At 36.9% G+C, this 27,259-nt stretch overlaps 1 protein-coding gene and 1 long non-coding RNA gene across 3 annotated transcripts in view; one reads left to right on the top strand and one right to left on the bottom strand.

Moving 5' to 3' along the window:
- LOC117003402 overlaps positions 1-10,492 on the top strand; it is a 25,518-nt gene extending 15,026 nt beyond the window's left edge. The window contains exons 2-4 of the long non-coding RNA XR_004419508.1: positions 2,344-2,463; positions 8,400-8,641; positions 10,182-10,492. This is a non-coding gene — a long non-coding RNA (uncharacterized LOC117003402). The remainder of the gene's footprint in view (positions 1-2,343; positions 2,464-8,399; positions 8,642-10,181) is intronic.
- Positions 10,493-11,205: 713 nt separating this feature from the next.
- Positions 11,206-27,259, bottom strand: part of SKAP2 (src kinase associated phosphoprotein 2) — a 121,547-nt gene continuing 105,493 nt past the window's right edge. For both annotated transcript variants that reach the window (XM_033073303.2, XM_033073312.1), the window contains exons 11-13: positions 22,137-22,249; positions 12,578-12,679; positions 11,206-12,173 (exon numbers count right to left, since the gene is read on the bottom strand). In XM_033073303.2, coding sequence (XP_032929194.1) covers positions 12,587-12,679; positions 22,137-22,249 — 206 coding nt within the window. In that variant the 3' untranslated portion in view covers positions 11,206-12,173; positions 12,578-12,586. The remainder of the gene's footprint in view (positions 12,174-12,577; positions 12,680-22,136; positions 22,250-27,259) is intronic.

A 27,259-nucleotide genomic window follows, 5' to 3' on the forward strand; every position in this document is an offset into this window, starting at 1 on the left:
CCGCTGGGCTGTCCCTGAATATGATTTGGAGATGACCAGGAGGGAGAAAAAAACCACCAAACAAACAAACAAAAAACCCTGCATTCATTGTCTGGGTTTTTCTGCCGCTTTTGCAGAGCACATTGCAGGGTATCTCAACAAAGGCTTTTGCTCGCCTTGGAGAGATGAAAGGGGGACATCTCCCTTCACTTCGGAGAGCTGCGACGCACACACGGCATTATTGTGAAATACAACCTCGCTCGTACCCTGCAGCAGGGTTTGCTCCAGCAATGGTGCACTTCGGAGACCAATTTGTTTAGCTGATCACTGTCTCTTTGACGTGGCTGCAAATGTTACCTTTCTTTTTCAATCAAAAACACAGCAGGGTGTGCCATCTGTTTGGCACAGCCTTCCCTCTCTTCCCCGATGCCTTTTTGTGCAGATCATTTTACATGGCAATTTGCACGGATCTTTTATACCTTGATTTTGGTAAACATTTCTGTTTTCTTTTTTTAAATAACATGTCGCTCAGCTGACTATCTTCAGTGTTTAAAAAAAAAAAAAAAAAAAAAAAAGGATGAAAAAAGCACTATGATTGCAAGCAGTAAAATAAAATAAAAAGTATTTTAAAAAAATATTTTCTGAGCAAATGGCTGCCTGTCATTACATTGATTATTTAAAATAGACATGTTTACCAAGACTGGCTAGCGCATTTTACGCTGCTGTGTTCCACATCATTTTCCTCCTTATATTTTACCTGGCAGGCACAGCTAATCAGAAGATTAATTTAACCATTTGAAAGACCTTTTTAAAGCAGGTTAACAAAAAAATAGCCACCGTATTAAATTGTCATTATATAACAAAAGCTAGCAGTAAAGCGGTTAACTATTTTTTCCCCAGCTCAGATGCTGCTCAGAGCAATGAAACCCCCTAAAGTAGGAACAGATGATCAGCACCACAAGCCGAAGCCACGGGGATGCTCACGGAGTTGTGAATGCTTTGCAGCATACAAATGAATTATCCTCATTCTTCTCCTGCCGGAGCATATAGGCCAGACCTCATTAGGATTCAATATTGCTCTGCTTTTCTAATGTTAATGTTCCAGTTATATAAGAAATGTGAAAAGGGGCTACGTATGGGGGAGGTGGGGGGGAGCTGATGCCACATTTATGGTCAACACGATGCTGTAATTTGAAAAGCACAGGTTCGTATTTTTGAGGAAATTATTGTGGTTTCCTATCTTCTCCCTGAGTCCTAAAGCAGCATTATGTCCTCTCCTCCCTCCATAAGTGCATTTCTATGGTGTACCTATCCCACAGCCACTGCAAGAAGAGATTTTATAGGTTCAGGTTTTTTTTGGGGGGGGGGAAGATGCTGTGACTAAACATCAGATTGTAAAAGCTTGGAGTTCATTTTGCTGTAAAAGGAAACATTGCACTTTATGTTAATAAACAACTGTAGGAGTTTTCACCATCCAGGAATAACTCAGACATTAGTCTGCGTTCTTTTGTCTGGAGAGCAGCAAGCAGGGTAATGAAAACAAAACCCGCCGAGACATAAAAATACAATTTATACCTTTTTATCAAGCAAAGAGAAAGTTGGTTAACGTTTGAAAAGGGAGCAGTAATGTATATTTATTGACAATTTTATTGTAATAATTAGATGTTTACACAGTCTGGACATTGTGGCTAAATCACTTCCAGCATGTTTATTTGTAAAGGGCTGTTTTCAGGGCAGTGCAGTAGGCTCATTAAGAAGACAGACTGTATTAAGATTCAAAGAAATTATTACTTCCCAGGCTTTGCTTCACTGGTTTGGATTTAGAATACAATATAAAATAATTTCAAAAGAAAAAAAATAAAAGAGGAAAAAAATTAAAACCGCAACAGCAATACCATCTAAACACCCAGCAGACTGGAAATGATGAAGCAAAATGGAGAATATTTTCTCCTGTAACGGCAACTTCATCTTTTCTGTTCCAAAATAATCTGGTATTGTACATTCAAAACAATACACAATGTTGTGGATGCCACTTCCAAGTGTCTCTTTGTGGCTGTTAATATATATCGCTTTAACACTTGTATTTATTTTTTGCACTTCAGCTAAATGACTACATGATATTTACTTCATTTTTGCAGGCAGTGCTGTTAGTCCACCTTTAAGAAGTCTTTAAGCCAGCATTTGGTTTATACATTTATTTGATGTGTAGGTGTCCTCTTTTTTTCCCTTCAGCCAAAGAAAGATCATTTTTTTACTACAAATCCTCAGAAATGTTCATTATTAACCTGGAAACTATTGCATGTTTGATTTTTTTTTTTCATAGGCAAATAAACAAGTGCAACTTTTATACTTAATTTTTTGCAGAAACCTATTTGGGGGGCTTCTTCACTAACCAGTTTAAAGTGATTTGTATGATCTGGAGAGAATTTTACACATGCTAAGTGTGCCTAAACACCAACTACAGATTCTTCTGGTTTTACAAAGGTAAGAGAAAGGAAGGCAGCTGAAATGGAAAGAGCTCTCAGCAACACAGCCTTGACAAGCAAGTGCTTCTACATCAAGTTAAGAGCACTGTCCTGCATTTAGTGCAGCATCCATTTTAAAATTTAAAATGTCTTTAAAAATTAAGACAGCAAATAGGCTATAATGTTGCTCCTGTCCAAGTATGTTTCCATTACAATTAAGAAATCAATATGCAGTATTTATTGCTGAAAGATTATGCATAAAGAGGAGCACATAAAAGGTACCGTTGCTTAAACCTTCCTGGCTTTCCTTTAGCTACTGTTTAGCTACTTTTCCCCAGAAGCCGACTCATTAAATACCATCCAGTCCATTCCATATAAATGCTGCATGCTCACCACTCTCACAAATAAAAACAGAGATGATAAAAGAAATGGATAAAGAGATGTCAGTTTGCAAAGAAAATACTGGGTTATATTTCCTGAGAGCTGTACAAGCCAACTCACAAACTTGAAATATTACAGATTTGGTTTTACAAGTCAATCACAGCAATATATTTGGCCTTGTAATTACTGTCAGTTTTGACAGGGAAGGCAATAATTTTTTTTCCTGACATGTGAGTTTCAATAAAATCAGGTAGCCACATCACAGAACACTTTCTTACAGAGAATTAAAAGGACTTCTCATAGAGATAAAGAATACTGCCAGGATTAAATATATGTCATACATTCAATTCAAGAGTATGGGGAAAAAAAGGAAAAAGGGGGGGTGGGGAGGGACGACTGTCCTTACATATGGACCTGATCCAAAGCCTATTATAAGGATGAGAATGTTTCTATTTACTTGAGTGGACTCTGGAAAAACCCCTTTCTGTTCTCAGAAGACACAAGAGATAAAACTGAAAGCTATTTTTATCTTTTTCTCTCTTTCCTAAGACACCCAACTGGTTAATGAAAATTTAACTACCCAAGGTGAATAAATGGCCACAATCTGAAATTTTAGCTATTACGCTTTTAAAAATTGTGAATGAAATGCTTTCTCTTTCAATCAGAATCAATGTAAAACTGCATATAGTCAAAACTGGTTTGAATCTATCCCAGCCAGCCACACTGAGGTATATGATACTTTAAAGAATCCTTTACCTTTTCAAAAATATACTAATTGGGGACCAAATTAATCACTAAGGTTATGCATTAACATGCTTGCTGGGTAAGAAATAGTGAACTAGGTTCCTGCTTGGAGACTGTGAAGTTGAAGGAGGATAAGGAACACATAAACCCACAGAGGAGCAGCATTTTTAGTGTACCAGGCATAGAAGAAGACTGGGGTTGTATTCATTCTGCCATTTCACAGCAGTGTCAGCTCACTGCTGACTTATGGAATTGCAAAAAAACTGGCCTGGAACAGACCTTAGGAGGTGATTTAGTACTTGCCCCAACCCCAAGGCAGGAATCACCATGGTTCAGTCATTCCTAGCAGGTGAGTTTATTCCCTGCAGGTTCTCCAAATCCTCCAGAAATGGAAATCACAGAAGCTCCCCAGGCAACCAACCCCCATGCTTCACTGCCCTCACCACTGGAAAGCTTCACCTTGTGCCTGATCTGCCTCTACCTGGAAGCAATGTAAGCCTGTTATTTCTTGGTGCCATCCATGATTAACCTGCTCCCATTTAGCAAGTAAGGGTGTAAGAACTGAGAACAAAAGGCTATTTAGGCATTCCTAACATGAGATGGAACAAATGATAAAAATTACCAATTCGGAGTTTCTTCTAAAGCCATGTCCTCTGTCACCCACCCTTCACTTGGAACGGTTGGAATTACACCCTGGGCAGACCAGAGCAGACACAGCACAAGCTCCTGGCAAGGAGCTGTATTTCCTGCTACTTTCAGAACCTGCAACTCCATTAAGTTCTCAGGACAGGACTTAATTATGAGAGCAATAAATTTGGCCTAGAGAAAATAGAATATACTAGGAGACATAGGGACTGTCAGTGGCCCATATACAGATGTTATAATTCTGTGTCAGTATACTCATATAACAAGATAAATCCTCACTATTATAGACTTGTTCCTTGGCTGAAAGGAGAGGCACAGCCAAAGTATTCATCTACCCTTGACAGCTGTCTATAATAAAGATTCCTGAAGACAGTACTAGTATCTGCCCCTATACAATTTCAATTTGGTAGGGAAACGGAGCAGACAATGAAACAGGCAGGGTCAAACACAACTTTTCTCACATCTGGCATACCTGCAACATTTTCAGAAGTATAAAACCCAATTAATCCTGGTATAATCAATCAGACCTCAGCACAGAGTGTAGAGATCATCAGGGTGTGAACTGGGAGTTCAAAATGAGTAGGATGTAAAATACTTCCATCTGGTTAGAAGAACTATCTTATGCCAAGGAGATCTTCTCTGGAGATCAAAATCACCAAAGCCATTTGCTTTGTGTTCATAATACTCCCTGTATTTGTTAAGTGCTGGGTACAGAGTGATTTTGAACATCAAGAACCACTTCACAGATAAATTGGCACCCTGTATCCAGGTGGTCAACTGATGGCTAGCACTATACTTTAAACTGCTAAAAATTTAATTTTCTGCAATGATTCTAAGTCCTGTATCTCACGAGCAAGAAGTTGCAGGAGCAGTTGCAATAAAGCCAAGGGAAAAGCCAAGGGAACTATGTGACTAATGCTTACGCTTGTCAATGCAGAGTTAATACTGTGCTTTCAAATTAAGAATTACCTACATAACTTTTGCTGAGTTAAAGGGAGAGTCACATGGGTAAATTCCCTTGTTTCAAACTATACATGCAGAACTGACTGTTTTCAAGAAGCAGACAGTGGAAAAGACAGAAGATATTTGTGTCATTGACAACTGCCTACATTTCAAATTTTTTTTCTGTAATACCAGCAAAAATTACAACACTCAGAATGAGCAGAATACTCACAAGCCCACAGACAAGGGAAGGACATACACAACCAAGTGTTATGATGAATGTAGTCTGAATAGCTACTGCAATTTCAGTTAATACATTTAACAAATAGTATGTCTATTGTGACTGTCAACTAGACAAAGTAATTGAAATAATTGTCTGCATTATCACAATTAATTCATAATCAAACACTGTTTACCAAATGAAATATGTGTGCCCTCAGTAGGTGCTCAGTGCTCCATTCTGTGATCCCTGTGAGTCACCCTGGTCAGTTTTAGACTGAATTACTCTAACACATATTCCCCATGTTTCAGATGTTACGGCATCTAAGCAAGGGTATTTTGCATGAAGGCCTCCTTTACATCAGCTAGAATGTGCAAAATAGAATTCCACTGAAATACATTACCAATTAATGAAATGGGCATGATTAAATCCCTTTGTGGTCCACGTATGCTTCTTGGAATCATCAGCCAGTCTGAGGACTCACAAATGGGAACACATCACACCATGGTTTTGTATGCCATTCTGTCAGATCAGGCTATAATTCAAAACCCTGATCCACACCTGATGGACAAACACCTGCATAAATTTCTAGCTCATTGAATTTATTAGAGATGCTCAGAAGCAACAGTGCAGCTGAAGGGTCTAAGACAATATCAGACATAGATCAGCAAGGCTCAGTTTTCAGCTAAGAGCCAGACATGTAGCTCTTTGTTCTCCTCCGCTTGCCAAAGCCTGACAGACACCACCACTAGTGTGGATTCAGGTTCACACTCTCAAGTAGCATTCATATAATCTGCACCTGAAACATTAATTTGACCCAATTCTGTCAAAATCTAATGTTTTAGGAAGACATCTCATGGTACATGTTCTCCTCTTCACAATTTTTTAAGCAAATGAATGCAGGAGCAAAGTAAAGACAGAGTATTCACAGAAATACAAATCATAACATGGCTTAGCAAGAGAGATTATTCTGGATGATGCCTCTGCATTTTGAACTTTCACTCACCTGAAAACTTACAAAGCTCAGAAGAGAAGATGTTTGCTCTGCCCTTAAAGCAGTACCAAATACATTAGAGGGAGGAACTCTGGTCACAAGCCAATAATGACCTAGGGGTGACCTTGGGTGGCTATCACAGGACAGCAAGTAGCTGAACAGGTAGCCTCAGTCTAGAAGTGGTTAGGCATACTGTGCGCGTCTCAGAAGCAGAAACGAATGGAAAGGAAGCCAGTTACTTTAGAGACCTTCCAAAACAGTTTTCACAACTGCTAATGTGGAGTGACTATTCTTTAGTCAAGTAACAGAACTCTAGATGTACAGATTATTCACTCCTCCTTTCATTGAGGTCTAATACCCTAAAACTAAATCCAAAATTAGCTTGAAAACAAGAAGAAAAATAGTTTCAAAACATTAATCTGGAGTATTTTAGACACAAGCAAAAATTACTGTGACAAAAGACACAGATTTTGATAAGGTACTGCTGACACAATGCACTAAAATGGTGGGGAATGACAAAAGAGCTAATAGAATAGAGCCTTTCAACAATTGTAAATACATTTTTTTAAAGCTAGAAATACCTTTTTTTCTGTGGAAAAGGTAGTGTGGCCATTATGAGCATGTCAATGTAAACATCAGAAAGGAGAAGCCAGCATCAAAACAAGATTGTAAGCGACGAAATAATAAAACCCACTCCTTCCTACACACACATGTGCATTCATGCCTGACTGCTTTTAATTTAAATATAAGGAAAGAATGGCAGTCCTCTCTGAAGAGAGCAACAGAAAAGGAAGATGTTTTCCTGATGCCATGTGACTGTTTACAGATTTCATCTTTCCCCTTCCACACTGAAATAAGTCTGAGAGGCTGAAGACGACCAGTGAACAAACTGAGTTGCCCACACCTGTCAGACTGTCTGTGCTCTGCTCTTCTCACACTGACCCTATTAGATTTGACTATTAAAAAGCAGCATTGGGCCATGTCAGCTCTTGGGTGGGAGGCTGCCAAGGCACACATCCACGCTGCTGACTTTTCAATTGATAATGATCCTGTGCAATATTTTTTTCCTTTACTCCAGGCAGCTCTGCACAGGGGTCGGTTCTGGGGTGCTACATACTCGTCTTATAGCATGAGGTGTAAAACTAAAGTGCTTATTCTCATGGCCATTAAAAATCCCACAGCACTATTTACAAATATGGAAGCAATTACAACAGATTGGAAGTGGCCAAACTTGTAATTCTCTTCTGCTAACATAAATCCTCCCACTGTAACTGAATGTGGATTTTTTTTTTCATCTCACAGCATAAACTTTAAAGTCTTGCTGTAAAATGCTCATTAGCCACAAATCTCTTTATGGACTAGCACTTGCTTTACAATAGAGGGTGAAAGGAAGTTTGCTCTATGGGTTGTGAGACAGTGAGGATACTTTAGGATAAAAGCTCCAACATATCAGTTTGCTAGAGCAGAAAATTAATAGAGATAGATTGGTTTTTAGTGGCATTTGAAACTAACTGCCTCTTCATCTACCAGCAGCTCTTCTTCTCAGACTGCCTGCACTGTTGTACGTTATTCTCCAACACACTGCTACAAGATGGCACCTCGGATTTTTAAGCTTTTCCTGTTAATTAAAAGATTTGTCCTCCCAAAAAGCTGGGAAGAAGCTGACAGTTTCAGTTTTAAATCTGACTTATGTTAACATAGCTTTCAGGTACAGAGGTTTTTCCTCTGCTTTGCTTTGAACCCAGCAATTGAATTTCTATGAATTTGTCTGTGTGATAGTTCGGACTAACGACAATTCCAGACAGCAGCAACAGAATTGTCTAGATCCCATTAAAAAATCACTCCTAAACAAATCTGTAAAAGGCTATGATATAACAATTAATGGGTTACCACTGCCTGATTTGCTTTACAATTAAAGGGAAAATAAATATATATATTCTTTATCACAACACATTTGGATAAAAAAAGCTGAATTCCTTTCACTTGCATGTCCTGCCACCATCTAATCCCCCTTTACTTCTTCCTGTAGGATGGAAAGATGAGTCAAGTCACAATTGCATCCCAGAAGTGCCAAATCCTGTGCTTACACCCAGCTTGAATCCACCATTTTAAGTTCATAATGTGAAGTTGGTTGGTGCTGGTCCCTCACAGCAAGACAATGGATATTGGGCAGGAAATGAACTCTATGACAGAGGTGTAGATTTGGCAGAGCACACTTTGCTGTATTAAACAGACTCCTGTCTGAGAAACACCAGCTTCAGAGAAATCCTGGTAAGTGAAGGACTTACAGAGTTTATCAGTACTTTGTGCTATGTAAAGTGGAAAGTTGTTTGTAAGGTTTCCATGCATATGCTTATTCCCACGGTTACCTACTAATAAATTTTTCATCAAGTTGAGTGAGAGATGAGAGAAACTTCAAATGGCTCATGCAACTGAAGAGCACACCACTGTCATCTACCTGGGTACTTTCACATTTTAATATTTTACAGCTTCCCTATAGATCCCACTGAACTTTATCAAGCTAAGATTCTAATTTACACCCACAACTTCATTTTGAGAAGAACCTGAGATAGAAAAATGGATTTCTATTATTTGGCTTAGAGAAATCAGTGCTGTTTTTTCATTTGGTTCAGCTTATGGAAATAATTGCATCTCTTTCAGAAAGAGGACAAAGAGTATTCAGCAAAAAAAGCACTTTGACACTATATTGCTTGGTTTTGAGTTACTGCTTGAGATCGTGATGCAACAGCAAGTGAATTCAATAGCTTCTCATTTCAACAGTCCTTGGATTAGGTTCTAAAGGATTATTCTTTATGTTCCTTCTAATACTGTGTCATACTCAGACTGCAGAGACAAAATAAGAAAGAGGTTTATGGATTTAGCTTTGAATTTAGAATGGTATCTTAATTAGTATTCACTTTCAGCTTATTTCCAGTCACAGAAAGTTTTTATCATTAATCGGGGAGCAAAAGGTAAGCTGAGCCATATCACTTCTCTAAATCTTATCCATACATCTTTCTGATAAAAGAAACAGTGCATGCACTGCCATCAGTACATGTAATTAGTGGCAGTATGCACAAAGAGGTGTATCCCAACGAGATGCTGCAAAAATACATGAACCAGTTATCCGTATATAGCAGCACATGCAAAGAGTGGCATGATTATATCCGGGTGCCTCTGCTATAAAAAGCATTTGTATTACCCTTACTTCTCTGAATAAATTCAAATGACAGCCCCATTTCATTTCTTCATTCAGTCTGGAGGCCAGATGGCATTAGAATCATTTACTTCACCTTGTTGTGCTTAATTACTACAATCAACACACTATTTTCCAAATTAATCATAACAAAGTAATTTCATTAGTAACACAGCAGGCTGTTGAATTATTAGCATCATAACAGTTTGCAAACAATTAAACTTTATTTGAACCTTAAAAATTTGCAGAGTAGAACATTATTATAAGATCTAATGGCAGTACCATACAAATCCAGAATACAGCAAATAATCAAGTAAACACTGTACAGTGTGAGTTACAATCACCTTTTAAAAATCTGCTCTCTCTCCGTTCACAGAAAGGCAAGCACAATCTAAGTGAACAAAGAAAATTAAGCAATTAGCATCTTCTACCCGCATTTCGTTTAAGTTATATTAACTGAGATTTTCTTATCCAAAAAAGGTTATGGTATTCGGACGGATTTAAAGTAAACCATTCATCCGTGGTGCACCGCTGGTTTATTGTGAGATATTACCACTGAGTTTCAGGACATCTTTCACGTTTTGAATTCAAGGCAGTTTATTTACTCTCCCCTAGCAATAAGAACTAAGAAGGGGGAAGCCCTAGAAGAGAACTACAGACAAAAGCCACTTGATGTCTCCGGCTGTCACCACCCAGGAGAGGCCGCGCCGGGCAGCTCTGCCCCTCATCGCTTGGGTAAGGACTCCCTCTCCTGGAAAAACGGCAGAAACGGCGCGGGACAGCGCGGAGGGGGAAGGGGACAGCGACGGCAGCGGGACCCGCCTCGGGATCCGCCTCCGCCCGTCCCACGAAAAGCTGAAAATCTGCTGCCACCCAGCGCCGCGGCCGCGCAGCGCACGGGCCGCGCCGGGGCCGCCCCGAACCGGGCTGGGCCGGGCCGGGCCCTCAGCGAGCCCCGAGCGAGCGCGCCAGCCCTCGGCAGGTGGGGCAGGCCTTGCTCCCTAAAAAGCACATGGTGGTGGTGGTGGTGGTGGGATTCGGAATTCTGTAATTAATAAAAAGCCATTTTCGGTGGGCAGGTTTATGGCGCTGCCATGTTAACAAGGGAGAAGCGGCGTTTCCAGCCCCGCTATTAACGCTTCACATTCTGTACACAATCCACCAGCACGCTTGACAAATTAAAGTAGTAAAAGATCTGAAGACTATAATCTATCATTTTAATGCTTCGCTGATAACGCACAGAATCAATTCCAATGACTATCTCTTTAAAAAATTACAACAAAACTCCGTCCCGTTTGATGCCCATTAGAATTCAGTGTACCTGCAAGCACCACGCATCAGCTAACACAGAGCACAACACCTTAGTTTACTGCAAGGATCCAAATTCCGAATTCAGACTAACATTTCCTTTTAACCCCCAGTGTTCCCAGGCTCTGAAGCATAGGCTCGGCTGCTCACAGGCTGGCCTGAGCTGCCTCCTTGGCAGATGAAGGGTCTCACAAATCAGCTCTCTGGGAACACCCAAAAAAGTTGGTCTTGCATTCTAATGGTAAAGCACATCTCCAAGAGAAGAGTATGTGAAGTGTTAAGTCTGACTTGCCCAACCACAAGGGATAGTATTTTAGTGTATTTTTTTATATTTCAATCAATGTTTTTTATTAGCCACAAAGTTCTGGCTTTGACACAAGAATGCGGGTAGCTGCTGCTAATTCACACAGGGTGAAGATGAAGATCTCTGCTGCACAACCTGTACCAGAATTCCACATACTAGCAAGGTATCCAGATTTGACTTTGCAAAAGTATCTGTAAGGTACAGATAGAGTATTTCACACTACCACGGACAAAAATATTCTTACCTGCAATTTAGCTTCTGTTGACTTAGCAAAAATTTTCAGGGTTAACATATTTTCACAAATTTTCATAGAATTACCCTGTCCAAGTCAGAATGGTACCATGGCAGTAGTACCTTACAGGCCCATTTATTACACCAGCAAAAGAATCAAGTCTTTATTGTGTGTCAACAAAATAGTAATTAACAATACAATACTAAATATATGAGAAAAAATAATCATTGGCTAAAGCATAACTTTAAAACATCTAGAAACAGAATACCCTGAAGACTTGAAATACTATACATAAATTTCCCTCAACTTTCTGATGAAATGGCACAAGATGTACAGTGAGTATTAAAAGGTTAATGCATGCATGAATTGAATAATAGTTTACCCTCAAAGCTCTGCTTAAATTTCTGAATATGCAGAACAGGAAAATAGAACATAAACCTACAGCTAGACAGAGTGCTGCTAACATATTAGAAAAAAGAGCAACAGGCACTAACTACATGGTTGCTTGTGCCCCATATGTTAATTACCATCTATTAATTTCCTAACATTACAATTCTAACATTACAATTCTATAAAAAGTAGCTAAGAAGAATATTTCCGTAAAGTTATGACCAATTACAGTTTATAATGTTTAATATACACAAGGCAACGATCTGACTACATTCACTGAAACCGCAGAACATGTACAGCAGAATCTTCTTCCAGAGGCCAGGTCTGTAAACTGCAGCTGCACACCACTCTTCATTTCAAGTGCAGATTTCTCCTGATTAAGGAGAGGGAAGTTGAAAGTTCATCATTAACCAAAAAACCTCAAACATGCATATCAAACCCTGTCCAAATATCCATCCCCTTCCACAGTTTTCTGCACAGACAGATATATACATATTATTAAAGTAACAAAACTAAATAGAAACAACATCAGTTTTCTTTTTAAAAAAAATCTGGAAAAGGAACACAGTTATTAAATAACTGTTTTGTACCCTGTGGTTTAATATTTCATATAGAATCCCAGAAAAAAAAAGTACTTTAAATGAACCTTCAATATATTTTGCCATAATCTTTATGTTAACAGGACTCCTACAAAGGTTCCAGGAAAGACATACTTATGAAACAGAGAACAAGGGAACATATAAGCCATTACAGAAGATTGGATTAAAATGTACTTACCCAGGCCTCTCAAATATCATACATCTCCATTACGTAGTCTTTAGGCACCAAGCCAATGGTTCCCTTCATTTCTCCTACCCACCAGCCAAATCTATTGTACTCCTAATTGAAAACAATACGCAGTATTAACCTTTAGTCTGATATAAATGCAATAGAGTTTTGTATGCAACTCCTTACGGATGCTTTCTCTTATATACAGTTATAATAATTTCAACTGAAAATTAAAACATTTTATCTTTTTGTTATAGGCATTCACATGCAGTTAGGCAAAGGCAGAAGCTAAATTTTAAAAAGACCAGGCGTACTCAAGAAAATTTCTTAATTACGGCTTCTCTAACACCTTCTAAAAATAGCCGACCTCCTATTCTCTTTTCATCAAAAATACAAAACCCTTGTCTTTGACACTAAAATCTAACAGCACAACATTGACATATAACAATCAACAGGGATTCTTTTAGTATCACAAGCTAAACTCTAAGAAACTTACCATCAACTTATTTTAAAAACTACTTCACTCAAAGGGAAGGGAACACTATATATCTAATACATCATATCTTTCTATGGACAAAGTCTACTATTGCTTTAGGCTTGCAGAAAATTCTACAGCAGATCTCATATTCCTGACAGATGACTAATGTACTCCTGTTTCAAATATGTTTAGGCTTAGTGAGATAAATATGAAACAAAATGAATTCGTTTAAAGAAATAATATCTTCCAAAAGCAGTACCAAGTAAGAGTATTGTGGTATTGTGGTATATAATTATTGTAAAAATAAAATAATTTAATACTGATATGTAATTACTGTATATTGTGGTACATAATTTACTTTTTTCCTATGAGATATTTTAAGATTAATCCTAACAATGGTTCAATAAATTGTAACAGCTGGAATTGCACACACACATATATTGAGTTACAAATGAAGCATTATTAAAACAGACCGTACTCAAAACTGAATGATTAGTAAGACAGAAATTTCTTTGGAACAAATATGTAAAATACAAAATACACAGATATCCTTGATAAGCAACATCTGCTTCCTGCTACGCTGCTCTTCTGATTTGAAAAGCAAAAGGCTCTAGGATTTTGAATTAACTGGTCCTACTGAGATGAAGCTACTATTTTGAACTATAGGTAAAGTTTTTTGGTTATAAATAGCTGAGTGGAGCTTAAGGGTTAATGGCGTTTCATTAGAGCTCCAGCTATAATGATTTGCTGCTGGCATATTTTGCCTGGTCAAGAGTTGTCTGGGGTCCTATGAGGTACTTAAGTGTACTCAGCTCTCTCTGTGCTTAACTACGATGGCCCGCTTTCATGTGGGCTTTTTTGCTTTTTTTCTTTGCCTTCTTTTGTTTTTTAATGCTTGCATGCGGGCACACACAAAGTTCTGTATTTTCTAATTGTGGAAGGGTGAACACTAGTCTTCAATTAAACATTTTATTCCTTCATTTAACAATTAATTGGTGATTTAAAAGATTCTATCCTACTATGCATGAAATGCTGCAATAAGTGCGATTTAAAGGAAATCCACTTAAAAAACAGCAGGAAAGCCTTCATTTATTTTGTGAACATGCAAACAAGAAAGCTGCAAAAATAATTCCACCTTCTTCCCCCTTCCACTGCAAAGCAGACTGCTGGGGATGGGTTTGGTCCTGAAAGTCTAGAGGTGTCTGAACCTGATCTTCAGTGCACACTCCACAGAAGTTAATAACCTTTCCCATGGGGCTTCACATTACACCCCAAATCCTTAAAGGCAAAACAATACCCTGACACCGAGGTTTATAATCTTCCAGATCAGCCTGTTTAAAAATCTATGCTTTATCTCACAATACACTGTTTAAATATACAAACTAGATTTCAAGACTGAAGTGGGAAATTGCTGAAAGGAGCAGCACTCACGTATACTACTGGAATCTCAGCAATAAATCTCTCCAAGAGAAAGCAACAAAAGATTTTAAGCTGCTACATGGAATTTGCACAGTGACTGACAAGAGTGATTAAGCAAGTTTTGCTAGACATCAGCCAAAAAAACAAACAATACATGAAATGAGGGAAGTGGCTCAGTTAAGCAGTCATTAAACTGCATATGACAAATGGCACAGAAAAAGCCTGTGGATTACATTATCCATTGAAAATGTTCCACTTAGCAACACTACATGGACTTAGAAACAATTGTTTTTAAAGAAACAATTCAGATAGCTCAAATTCAAATTAAAAGCATGCTGCTGTTTTGAAAACTTTCTGGGTTTTGCTACTTACTAATACACCACTTACTGCTCTGGCATGAAGCTAAGTGAGAAGATGAAATGAATGTTGATGTAACAGACTAGTAAACTAATTTAAGGATTTGCTGCAACCATTATACCATACAGACAATATTGCAACACAGAAGCCTTTACTTTACATTACTATTCTTTGCGTGGGTCTCAAGAGCAACATGAATCCCAATTAAACTATCTACAGTCTGTAGAAGTCTGAACAAAAATATAATGCAGATACCTGGCTACCAAGAACATAAAACCTTAATCTCTGGTTTTAGAATAATTAGATAGCACTCCCTTTTAAACTGATTACAGACGTTTCTCTTTAAACTCCTAACCCCTCCTTTCTATCCTCAGTAACATGAAAGAGTGCTTAACTAGTGAGGCAGATAAGCAGCCCCCCTAGTCCTTTCTTGAAGTCACACATAAAATCCAAATTTATGTATTGTTTCTATCAATGTTATCAATTATAAACTCCTTTGCAGCAATATAATTTCATTAATGCACTGCTGTTGTGAGGTCCATATGTCTATTACTGCTGCTTAAGATGTGCAGAATAAAAGTCTGCCATCCACATTTGTGGAAAATAAGAATTAATATACAGAAAGATATGAATACAGTTAGGAGTTTTATATGGATAAAAAAGTTGGGAAGCACTGTGCTTTTGCAAGCATCAGCTTCAGATCTCAGGTACCACTGGGTTTACCATCTGGTATCCCTCACTGCATTCAGCTCTTAATATCACTGCTAACATAGGCAAGCGACTATACTTCAGAAGGACTGATAAAATAATGAAGAGTCCTTTAATCTACAGGAAACCATTGTAGTCAATTTATAAGAAATATTGCATCCCTTTGTAGGATGTGTAATTATTTTCTATTAATCATGTGCTATAAAGCTACATTATGTGGTTATTCTGTTATCACTAGAAAGAGGCCTGCAGTCAGCTCCTGACAATGTTAGGTAATTACTAACACAAAGCTTCTTTCTCCTTATGTAGAAACGCTATCAAGATCCAGAGGTGCTGTGATGCTCGCTGTATGAAAATAACTCTCCAAAGAAATTCAATAACTGCAAAATGAATTGCTCCAAGGCAAATAGAGGGATAGGAGAGGGGGGCAGGGCCAGATCCAGCTGCCCTGCAATGAGGAGAATGCACAAGTGTGCGGCCACGCTCTGCCATGTGACAGGGAGCACATTTGCCATACCAGGCAATGTTAGCAGGGCCTGGGGAAGGAGGGGGCCACCACAACCCACCCTCCCCACCCAGAAGACAAGCACCAGGGCAATGGAATATATTATGCCAAATAATATGAAACAACAACCTTAACAAATGACCAAATGCTTTCTAAGCTACTTCTGCATTTCCACTGTCATAGAGTGGATTATTTTTTTCCCCAGCAGAAATTTATTAACCAAAGTGAAGTAATTTCACAGGGCAGGAAGGAACAGGTTATGATTTAACATTGAACATGCTGGCAAAACACTCTCTGTACAGCATGCCAGATAGCAGGGGGTAAAAATCCCATCAGGGTTTACAGACTCCTTAAATGCTCTCAGTTGAACACACTGTGAGCAAATGCTTCTCCTTGTCCTCATCCCACCTATTTCACTGTACTGATGTCTAGGTACCCATGACATCATGAAACACTGATCATAAAACGTTTTGTACTTGGGGAAAATGCACTGATTAGCAATACACTGTTTTCTACACACATCATTTAAATCCAAGTTTTAGTACTCTACAGAAGAAAATTTTGATATTTTGTCATACAAAAAGAGAAAATTTTTATACTTGAGGATTTCCAAAGCATTTGCTACCTTTAGAACAGTTCCTCTGCCAATATGAGATTCTCCAGAAGCTTTGCCGCATATAAACTTCTACTGACTACAGCAAAAGTTGAGAACATCTAGTTCTTGTGCAATTAGTCTCCATTGTTGAATACATATGGTATGTTTTTTCATGTTTGTGGTGTGGGGTTTTTTATTTGTTTGGTTTTAAAAGAGTTGCTGAAAATTATCATTGTTTCAATGCCTTGAAGAAAAAAATTGAGTTGTATTTTAAAAAACACAACCAAAGTATGTGAATTCAAGATTTTTCTCCTTCCTTCTTCTGGTGGCACTGCAAGTAATACTAACTTACAGGCTGAATACCTGCAAACATTAAAACTGAAAAGCGAAATGTATCTATAGCCTTGTTTGGGGTTAAAATAAGTAAACTCTACTATCAACCTAAATGTGTGTCAGAAGCAGGGATAAATTTTTTGCAAAGAACATCCTAGGGTGCAATTTTGGCAAGATAGAAGTTTAAAACATCTCCAATTCATCCAGGAGATTCATACTAGCTAAAAAGTTTTAGAACTTCCTTTGGTGTAATTGTTGAATGATACACTATCAACCAGGGAGCAGTTTTGGCACAGAACAGCATTTTCTCTAAAAGCAGAGAATGACAAATGTCTTAAATAACTGAATGAGACTTCTTCACAGGTAGTAGAGTTGTTTTAAGACAGCAATAAAATGGTCATCTTTAAAAATATAAGCACCAGATTTATTGTATGGTTGCATTATTAGGTTTTATTTCCCACAATGACAAGAGAGAAAATATACAGCAATTAAAGATTTCCAATATAAATCACAGTAAGCAGACTGAGTTCTGAACCAAAACAGCCCCCAGAAAACACCCTGGAACAATAGAAAGGCCATTTTATTTTCCATTAGATGACACATGGCCAACTTTTTTTCTAATCTGACAGGTGAAGGCTTACATGTTATCAGTATGCAAACCAACAGAGCTAGTCACTTTGCATTAGTTCTAACCAACCTTCTGTTTAAAGGCCTTCACTATTGTCTTTAGGCATATACTTGTTGTTCTCCCATCCCCACCCATGAACATTAAAACTAAACAAGCCCGGAAATGGGCAATGTACAACAGAGCATTATATTTTAGTTTGGATCAGAAGCATCCCACTGAAGTGAATCTCCCAAACCTTCCCCCCACTGGCTCCCTTTGCAGAGCCATCAGCCTCAGAGCCCACACAATTACATTTATTTCAGATGAAGCTAAAATGGAAGATGTACTTGAACATGCTCCAATCATTAATGTGTTCTCATTCCACAAAACCAGGCTAGACCTCTTTGGACATCAAACAGCTTTGAAAAAAGCTGTTTGTTGTGGACACCAGGGCTCAAGCACTAAGTGTTCCACTCTGAAAATCTGCTCCTACTGGTACTCTCTATTTGCTGGAGGAGGCATAGGCAGTATGGCCATGGAATAGAAATTACAGATCTCAGTATGATCAGCCAGAAAACAAACTGACAAAATAAAACACTTGGGATTTTAGTATGTCTTTCATATCTTTTGGAAAAAATACTAAATAAATAAATTTTATTAAGATTATACAGATAGTGAACAAAATGGTCATAGTGATTCTGGAACAGCTGTGTGGTTAAGTTGCACCTTTATTTCATAAGCAGTAACATGAGCTATGGAGATTCTTTGTCTTTTTACTAGACAAAAAATGCAGGTTTTAAATGCATCATTTTAACATTTATTGCATTGAAAGAGCAAAAATCTGCCACAGATTAAAACTACAAGCACTGAAAATACAGGCTAATCTAAGCACCAAGTTAACACTCTACTTTCATGAAAAATTCTGGAGCAAAAGGTTGTCATAGATGAGGTTTCCGTGAATCGTAAATACCAGAGTGAGCAGCACTGGTGTGCAACGAAATAATAACAATTAAGGAGAATTCCAGTTTAAGATATAATTTCTGATTTTGAAGCATTTTCTATTTTAATACAAATATAAATAAGAATTATATTAAATGTCAGTAATTCTACCAAGCAGATGCCCACTAATATATCAAGGTAAATTTTCACTATTACTTGCATTTGGCTGATGAAACTATGAAACTTCATAACACAAAACATACACCTAAAGCAAATGAACAAGTACTGCAAGTGTTGCACTGGCATAAATTGTTCATAAAAAACTTAGGAAGAAAAAAAATAGAACTATCTCCATCCACAGCTATCTTTGTTTCTGGAAATTGATTTCTTGAGTAGAGCTATGGAAGATTTATAAAAATGATTGCTATACTATGGTCTGTTTTCCCATTTATCACGTGGGCTTGAAAGCAAAGGCAAGCCCATAAATGAACAGGAGTTAAGAGCAATCTTCCTTTTAGAAAATAGGACTACAAAGTATTGCATTTCTAACAGTCAATATTAACTAAGAAATGTTATTAACAAGTCTCTTTATCAGTACAGCTATATTTTTTTATTACAAAATGGAATAAGGATATATAAATTTTCAGAAAGTTCACATCATTCATAGCATAAGTGATAAAAGCCACTTGAATATTCAAGAATATTGTAAATTAAAATAATAGTAATAGTATATCTGTACAGATATATTGATTAATTAATCTGAAATGTTAACTATGTTTTTAAATAAAATTAAGAAGTACTATTGTGATAGTTCTGTTAATTCTGCTCAGATTAAAAACTCAACTTTTGAGGGAAACTTTGTAGAAAATCCTAGAAAAAAGTTGTGAGACTTTTGGGTTTTTTTTGTAAAAGCCCACAGGGCTGCTGCCACACAAAAGCCACAACTGACATAAATATTTAGAAAATAGCTTAAATAGTTCTTGAATACACCTTTAAAACAAGAAAAACATGCTTTTCTACACTAACTACACTAGTTGGGCATGGGTATCTCTGTTGTCAGAGTATGAGCTCATGTTCAGTGCAATAACACTGAGTTCTGATGCTCATTTAAAAGCAAATTCTGGGGATTTGTCTTTGCATAATACTTAGCTATTTTAGGAAGTAAACACTGCCAAACTGAAACCATGCTCATTTGTCTAAAAGACATTTACCTAGAAACTTCCATGGAACATACTTCTCCTCTTGCTTTATTTAAATTCTGTAAATGGCCAAATTCGCTAAACTGGTTCATAATTACTTCTGTTTTACTAATGATCTTATTTCTAGGAAACTAATAGTTGATTTCCCCCTAATTTCTATACAGGTATGAGAAAATCTGGTAAAAAATATATTGCTTTGGCATTACTGTTGCTGGGAGAGATGAATATCTATCTTATCACGTTCATCAGAGCAGGTTATACCATTTATATTTCACTGTAAAACAAAGAACTATTACATGTTGCACAAATATGCTTGATATTTTGTTAATGCTTCACCCTTCCTCCTATAACATGGCTATACTCGTACTTACTTCCTTATCAGCAAAATGTGATTTTCAAGAGTAATGTTCCTGGCTGACATATGATAGAAAGGCAATAAAGCCACAGCTAGGTTCAGCTGAAGCTGAATTTATGACACCATTTTGGATGCATACACATCACCCCCCTGTCAGTACCTGCATCTCTCATTTTCAACCACTAGATGGTGTGAAAAAATTAAAAAATTGCCTAGGATTCCTGCCGACTGCCACAAAATCCAAGTATTAATGTAGTGGATTAGGAAATATTTTAGAAGAAAAGTCTTGACCCACTTCAGGATGGTTAGGTTCACTTTTCCTTTGGTTGTATTTTCACTTACCAGACAAAGAGCTCATAAATGATTAGACCTTGAAACTGAATCAAGTGGAAGGTTAAGATAGATAATTCTCTGGCACTTTCCCCTCCAAGGACCCTAAATTCCAAGCTGACAGTAGTGGCCAACACTCATTTTTCTGAGAAAGCTGTAACAATCTTTAAGCGAAACAGGGTTGAATTTTCTGGGCTGTATTTTGGAGTAGAAATCATTCCCATTGAGAGAGGTTCTATATATCTGGAGCAGCAGCAAGCCTGCTTCAAGGACCGATTACGGATTAATCACGGCATGGCTACAGGACAGTTGATATACAGAGGACAGCTTAAGCTACTGTTTTTCTATTTTGCTCCATTTTTTAAATTCAATTTCTCACTCTTTTTGGGGAAGGAGTAGCAAACAATTTTTTTCACCTACAAGCTGAAGATTAAGATTTTATAGTTCCCATAATGTACCCAAAGAGCACAACCCACCAAGAGGCCAAACTTATACAGTAGAATCCATTCGCTCATGGGCTTTCTGGGGGGAGCAAGAGGGGGAAGAGGTGGTTCTTTTAAATTAGTACAATTCTTCAGTGCTGAATAACTGCTTGAAAGTTTGCCCAATCCACAGGCTTTATTCAACCTTTAGTAATGCAATTCAGTTATTAGTTTAAGTGATGATGAAATACCTCAAAAGACATATATGTTCAAATTAATATTAGTAATACATCTTCTATATTTTTATATAGGACTATCCTTCTATCCATAAATCTTAAATTTATTTAAAACAAAAACTGTTACATTTATTATCCAGAAATGTAGCTAAAGGTATCAGAGAAGATTTAAAGCAATTGTGACAAAACTTAATTTGAAACTAGGACAAACAGATGCCTTTAGCTTTCATGTACCTATTTGTGTATTTCAGTGACCTACAATATTTTTTGTACTAATTACACTGAATGGCAATTATGATACATATTTAAAGAGTAGTTTTTTTCAATGAGAACTTTAAAAGCTCTGCTTTTTTTTCTAATATGTGGGGAAAACAGAAATTTCCTTTGATTAATTGTTAAGAGGTAGACTTCAATGGACCATGAGATATATATATTTAACAAAGGTTTTGTTTTTACTGAGGAGGTCAAGGAAAAAATCTGAAAATTAACCAGCATTAACAGAGAATAAAACTTCATGCCTTTACTGTTTAGTGCCAATTCAGATGAAAGAAATTATATTTCTCATTTGCTTTGCAAACAGAAATGTAATTAAAAAATGCCCAAATCTATCAGAGTAAACAAATTTGGAATCTGAGCTCTTATAATAATAACAATATACATACAAAGATGAAAGCACAGTCCAAAAAAACAAACCATCTTCTGTAGCAAGATCCCAAAAAAGTCAGAATCAGCAGAGTCAGTAATATAAAACAGGAAACAAAAAACATAACATACAAGATAACTTAAAATTCTACAAGGTTAACTTCTACAAGCAGAAAGTACATTGTCTCCTGTTAAATCAGTTAACAAATGGTAGCCAAGATTTAACAAGTAAATAAACATGCTTTAAAGCTAATTCCTGTTACACGGCTATGTTTTAATTGTGATTATAGTTCATTTGACAAAATAACTAATTGTAGTGACTATCTGATTGCAGACAAAGGATCTGAAAGGGAGTGCCAATTTTCCCCCACCAAACTGTGGGAATGTGCCCTTGTGTCATGGTTCTCTTTTTACAGGCATGTAGCCCCAGTAGTGTCTCATACCTTGCTGATAATGTAGATAACGTCACCACGTTTAAAGGTCAACTCATCACTTTCATCTCCTGTGCAGTCCCACAAACCTTGATAGAAATTGGCATAATCGATATTTTCGCCATCTGCAAAAAAAACAGCATCTAATTATAAAACAACCAAGATTGAGGATAACTAAAGTTACTCTTTAAATCTCCAGATAGCACAAAGCAATTTATTAGCACACATTTCTTATTCCTCTTTTCAGAAACAGCTCCTTCCTGCCATGAAAGCAAGTGAAAAATAAGTTTAATGTGCAAGCCCTTCACTGGCAGGTTGCATCACTGAGAGACGTGTAGCTACAGGCTTTCAAAGCATTTTTCAAAGCTGCAACTTAAAGCAGCTATTTTTCCTCTACCAGTATATTTCTAGCAAGCCATATATGTATCCCAACTTGAAACTGATAAAACTGCTAGAATATAATTAATAACGATCAGTGAAAGGAAGCTAAAGTATTTTGTGATACACTCCCCCTCTCTCTCCTGTTCCAACAAAATTAAACAGCTTCTCTGAGAACATTTGAGATAATCCTTGATTCTTCCTTCTGAAATATTGGGGAACTTGGAAACTGTTGCTGAAGCTGCATTTCAAAAATATTTGTGTCAGTTCCAGTTTAGGACATTAAGCCCTGGCTAAACGTGCAACTACACTACAGTCATAAACTCATCCTTCTAACAGCATAAGCACAATGGATGTGCTGTGTTCAAGCTGCCATACAGACCATTAACTGATTGATTATTTAGCACTCTTTGCTCTGTAATACGGCAATAACACAGTAATAAATGCTTTGTCATACATTTACAATACAGAGTACATCTATTGAAACACAGTGCTCACACACAGTTAAATACACTGGCTGCTTCTGTTGCACTGCAAACTATTTCCTGTTTTTAATTCCATGAGAATGGAGTGTGATGAGTTAATGCAAAAAGAATGTAAGCAATACCACTAAGATGACCGGTTACATTATGTATACACTAACCAGACAGAATGTATATGTACTAATAATTTACATCACTGGAAAGCTATCTTCTAATTCTGATAACATAAATATCACTGAACTGGCTGGATCAAGGCTGTCATCTTGGTTTTGTTATATGATCCTTGAACTGCAGGCTTGCTGGTTATTCCAACATACACCAGTTACATTTGCATGTCATTAGCACTCTACACCATTATTTATAGTTTACAGTTTAATCATGATTGGTTCATTTTATTACCAAAAAAATCCTGCTAAAATATCAAGTATCAGGAGATAGAAAGCATCTCACTATAAAAGAATAGTTGTACTCAACTTGTGTTCTTCTCTATTTTGGCAAATACTTAAGAGATTTGAATTTTAATATTCTCTGTATGAGCAAGAAGAGTTTGTTTTTTCTTTCTCCATTTCAGCCTGTGGTCTGTGCTACCTTGTTTGGGTGGCAATACTGTCATAAGGCTAAATATCCACAACCTTCAATTCAAAGCTGCTTTTCCAGTTACCCACAATTTAATTTTCCATAAAGTGTTGACTAGGAGCCATGACTTGCCATGTAGCACTAGGGGGCGTTCTGGCTGCCAGGGCCCAAAATCTTCTGTCCTCACCCCAAAAGCATCAATTTCATATCAATTTATATGAAAGCTCATAATCATTCAGAAATAAGAGATTTGGTTATTTTAAAATGCACAGATATAATAATTTCAACATGAAAGCATAATCAGTTGGAAATGTTGCACCTCCAGATTTTGGCTCTTCCTATTTTTCACCTCATTATTCACCAATTTAGCATTAGAGAATTATAAACAGTAACACAGGTTAGCACGAAATTAATTTGTGATAAATATTAAATCAGGATCTCTCCTTGGTCATTTCTTACTGTACTGATCACAGTTCCCACCTCTGTGTCGTAAACAATAGCGTAAGTCTCCCATGAGAAAAAAAATAAAAGAACTGTTTTGGTATATCTCACCTCTCAAATCTTTCATCAGTTGGCTTATTGATTTTGTTTAAAACACATTAATCAGGACTTCTATTTCTTCAGAACATCACTAAAAGAAATCATGACTTTGCACACTGACCTTTACCACTTTGAGCTCTGCTCTTAGCTTTATGTGCCTGAAGTTACTCCTGTTAACGCTAAAGTGAGTTGCAATAGAAGAGACCCAACAGCGGGTGAGCTGTGTCTCTCCTTTCATGTTCATCATGAGCATTTAATTAAGTTTTAAAGTGGAAAGCAACTCAATTAATAATGTGAACACACTGAAAAGATGCATTTCAAAATAAGCTTATTGCAACAGTGAAGGTACTGACCAAAGACTAATCATGGCTCTCTGCCCTCATTTGTGAATTCAACGTAAGATAGGGTTGTTTAAATCAGAAAGCCACGTTTTTCAGAAAAATATATACCAGTATACCAGGAGCACAGAAACAAAAAACATGGAAAGAAAGTGACAATGTAAGTTGGTGAACAAGAACAACTATGCTGGTCTTTCAAAAAGTGTTAATTTCAAATCTGAAATCCCCTCTACAAAACACAAGCCCACTCGTTCTTACTTTGGTCCCTTTCAGTTGGAGAAGATCTTGACAAATTTCCTTTTATTGCCTCTGAAGAATGGTAAAAAATAAAACCAAGAGGTCTGAGTAAAGGAATTCGGTATTTATATGGCAGTGAAATAATGTGAAGCTTCTTAAACACATGTTGTACCTGAAAGCAGATGGATTTAGCATCAAGAACTTACATGCCCATTACAGTTCAAATTCAAAATGTATTGGTTTGCTGGTGTTACTGTTACAATTACACTCTATTCTCAAACACTTTAAAATGTTGTGTGCCTTAAAAATACTATGATTACATAATTGCTAAACTGAAGTGTGTTGCATTTTGAAGGTAGAGTCACTTGGCCACAAATACAAGGAAGACATGATAAAAAAACATTAAATGTGTAGCTGAGGGCAGAAAGCAGCTTGGTTTTACCTACCTACTGCTTTTAAGACTACCAGCCCCAAGAAATAGGTGAATTGGATTTTGGATAGGTTGTTTCTCCAGAAAATATGTCTTTCATTCCAGGACAGCTACCTGAATGAACTACTATCCAATAGTTTCCAGTACTTTTTCTAAAATAATTCCTTGTGGTTTACTTCTGCCATCTCTGCTTTTCCAGTAACAGTAATAGGATGGATATTTTTGTTCAACATACTGATGAAAACAATTCCAAGTTACTTTGACAGATCAAAAGGCAATGGCTGCCAGTCTCTCAGACAGCAGTCTCAGACTGCTTATTTCACTGAAAAATACTAGCATCTGACAATACATGCTTGAAGAAAGAAAGGTGAACAGTTCAGGTAAAAAAAAAATTTGGTAAATATATCACTCAAGCATGCCTCTCAAATATTAGACTATTTAAAACTTAGGAATGCCTAAGCATTACTCAAGGAGGAAAAATTATAATAATGTTCTAACAACCACAATAGACAGAAAAGAAGAACCAAACCACAACTTGAAAAACAGATTAATAGTACGTATTTCAGAGGGATTTCTACTGTCCCACTGCAGCCTAAGCCAATCTAACTGCAGGTTGTTAAATTCTGTCCCCTACATTGTGATGATTTTTGCAATTCCCATTTCTGAGCACAAACCTGTCAGAACACTAAACTGACCAAAACAAAAGCATGAATTACAAGCTAAATATGAAAATGCACTACATAAAATATTAGGATAAATTTTGCCTGATTTCCCCCAGTCATCCATTTTAACACTGATGGCATGTAAGTTAGCAAACCCTACTGTGGTTGTGATTTAGAGCCAGTAGTTTTATTATTTGCTTGCACATTCCTTGTGGGATGAAGGAATACATGTGAATGTTTTCCATTCACAACTGTGGTCCACTGCCTAGTATATTAGGCAGCTTGCCATTCTGACTCATGTTCCTCAACTCTTGGTAAGATTTGTCAAAAATTAATAGTGTCAGATTTGAAGATTACTTAACAACATTTGATAAAGACAAACTGTAGCCCCTTTTGGTAAGGATGTGCTCAATATTTACCATTGTGAAGGCTTAAAGATGGAGGAACAGCTGAAGTTCAAAATTAATGCTACCAGAATGAGCGTCTTACACAAGTGATCGTGATCTAGACTCTCGGTTTTGAGTCTCAATCACCAAACAAGACAAGCCCTGTTAAAGAATCCAGTTATTTGTTAGTTCTGACGATGTCCTAAACTTTGAAAAATGCCTGTTACTTACTTGCCCTTTATCCCACAGGCCAGAAAAGTTACAAAATAAGGGCAAAACAACTGTACTATATTTATTTGGACTCAAACTTTAATATATTCCAAGACGTTCGGTTTAATCTTTCTCACTTCCCTTCTCCTGTTCCTTATGAACATATTTACACCAATAAAGCAAAAAAAAAAAAAAAGACACTTAATGAAATAATGATTGTGGAAATTATAATGGGTAGACTGTCATAACAAAAAAGACACAGCAAGCCATATTATGTAACTGAAACTCTTCAGTGCTTTGGTATATTTAAATTATTAGGTCACTAGCAATTAATGCAAAACTCTCCAGCAGCAAGAGTCAGCACCAAGAACAACAGAATAAAAAGAACTCGAGTCTGAGAGTCAATTGAAGTAGAAATATGTTTGGGCAAGAAAAGAGTAGGAAAAAAAAGAAATTTTTTTTGCACTAATCAGCTTGAGCTCATAGACAATTTGCAGAATATTTTCTGTGAGTTCAGGTTTAGTAAAGTTAGGCAATAAATTAAACTTAAGAATGTATGTGCTGTTTGTGTAGAAAATCATAAAATATTCTCAAGTCATGTCAGGTATTTATGATGCGATGCCTATCAGAAATACTCATGTCAACTCAGCTCTAGAAGTCAAACAAATTTCCACTGTTAAATAGTGAACTGTGTAAGATCAAATCACAAAACTATTGCTTGAAATGAACCTGACATCTGGGGGGAATTGCTATGGTATTTTCAATGACATTACACAAATACTAATAAGACTGATAAGGCTGTTCTCATAGCAATTAAGATTTTTTAAAAATGCAGATGCTAAGGTTTTGGTTTTTTAAAAGTATGACCAATTAGAACTTAAGGAAGGTACATTAGC

The sequence above is a fragment of the Catharus ustulatus genome, chromosome 1 (genome assembly GCF_009819885.2).
Source record: "Catharus ustulatus isolate bCatUst1 chromosome 1, bCatUst1.pri.v2, whole genome shotgun sequence".
Lineage (NCBI taxonomy): Eukaryota > Metazoa > Chordata > Aves > Passeriformes > Turdidae > Catharus > Catharus ustulatus.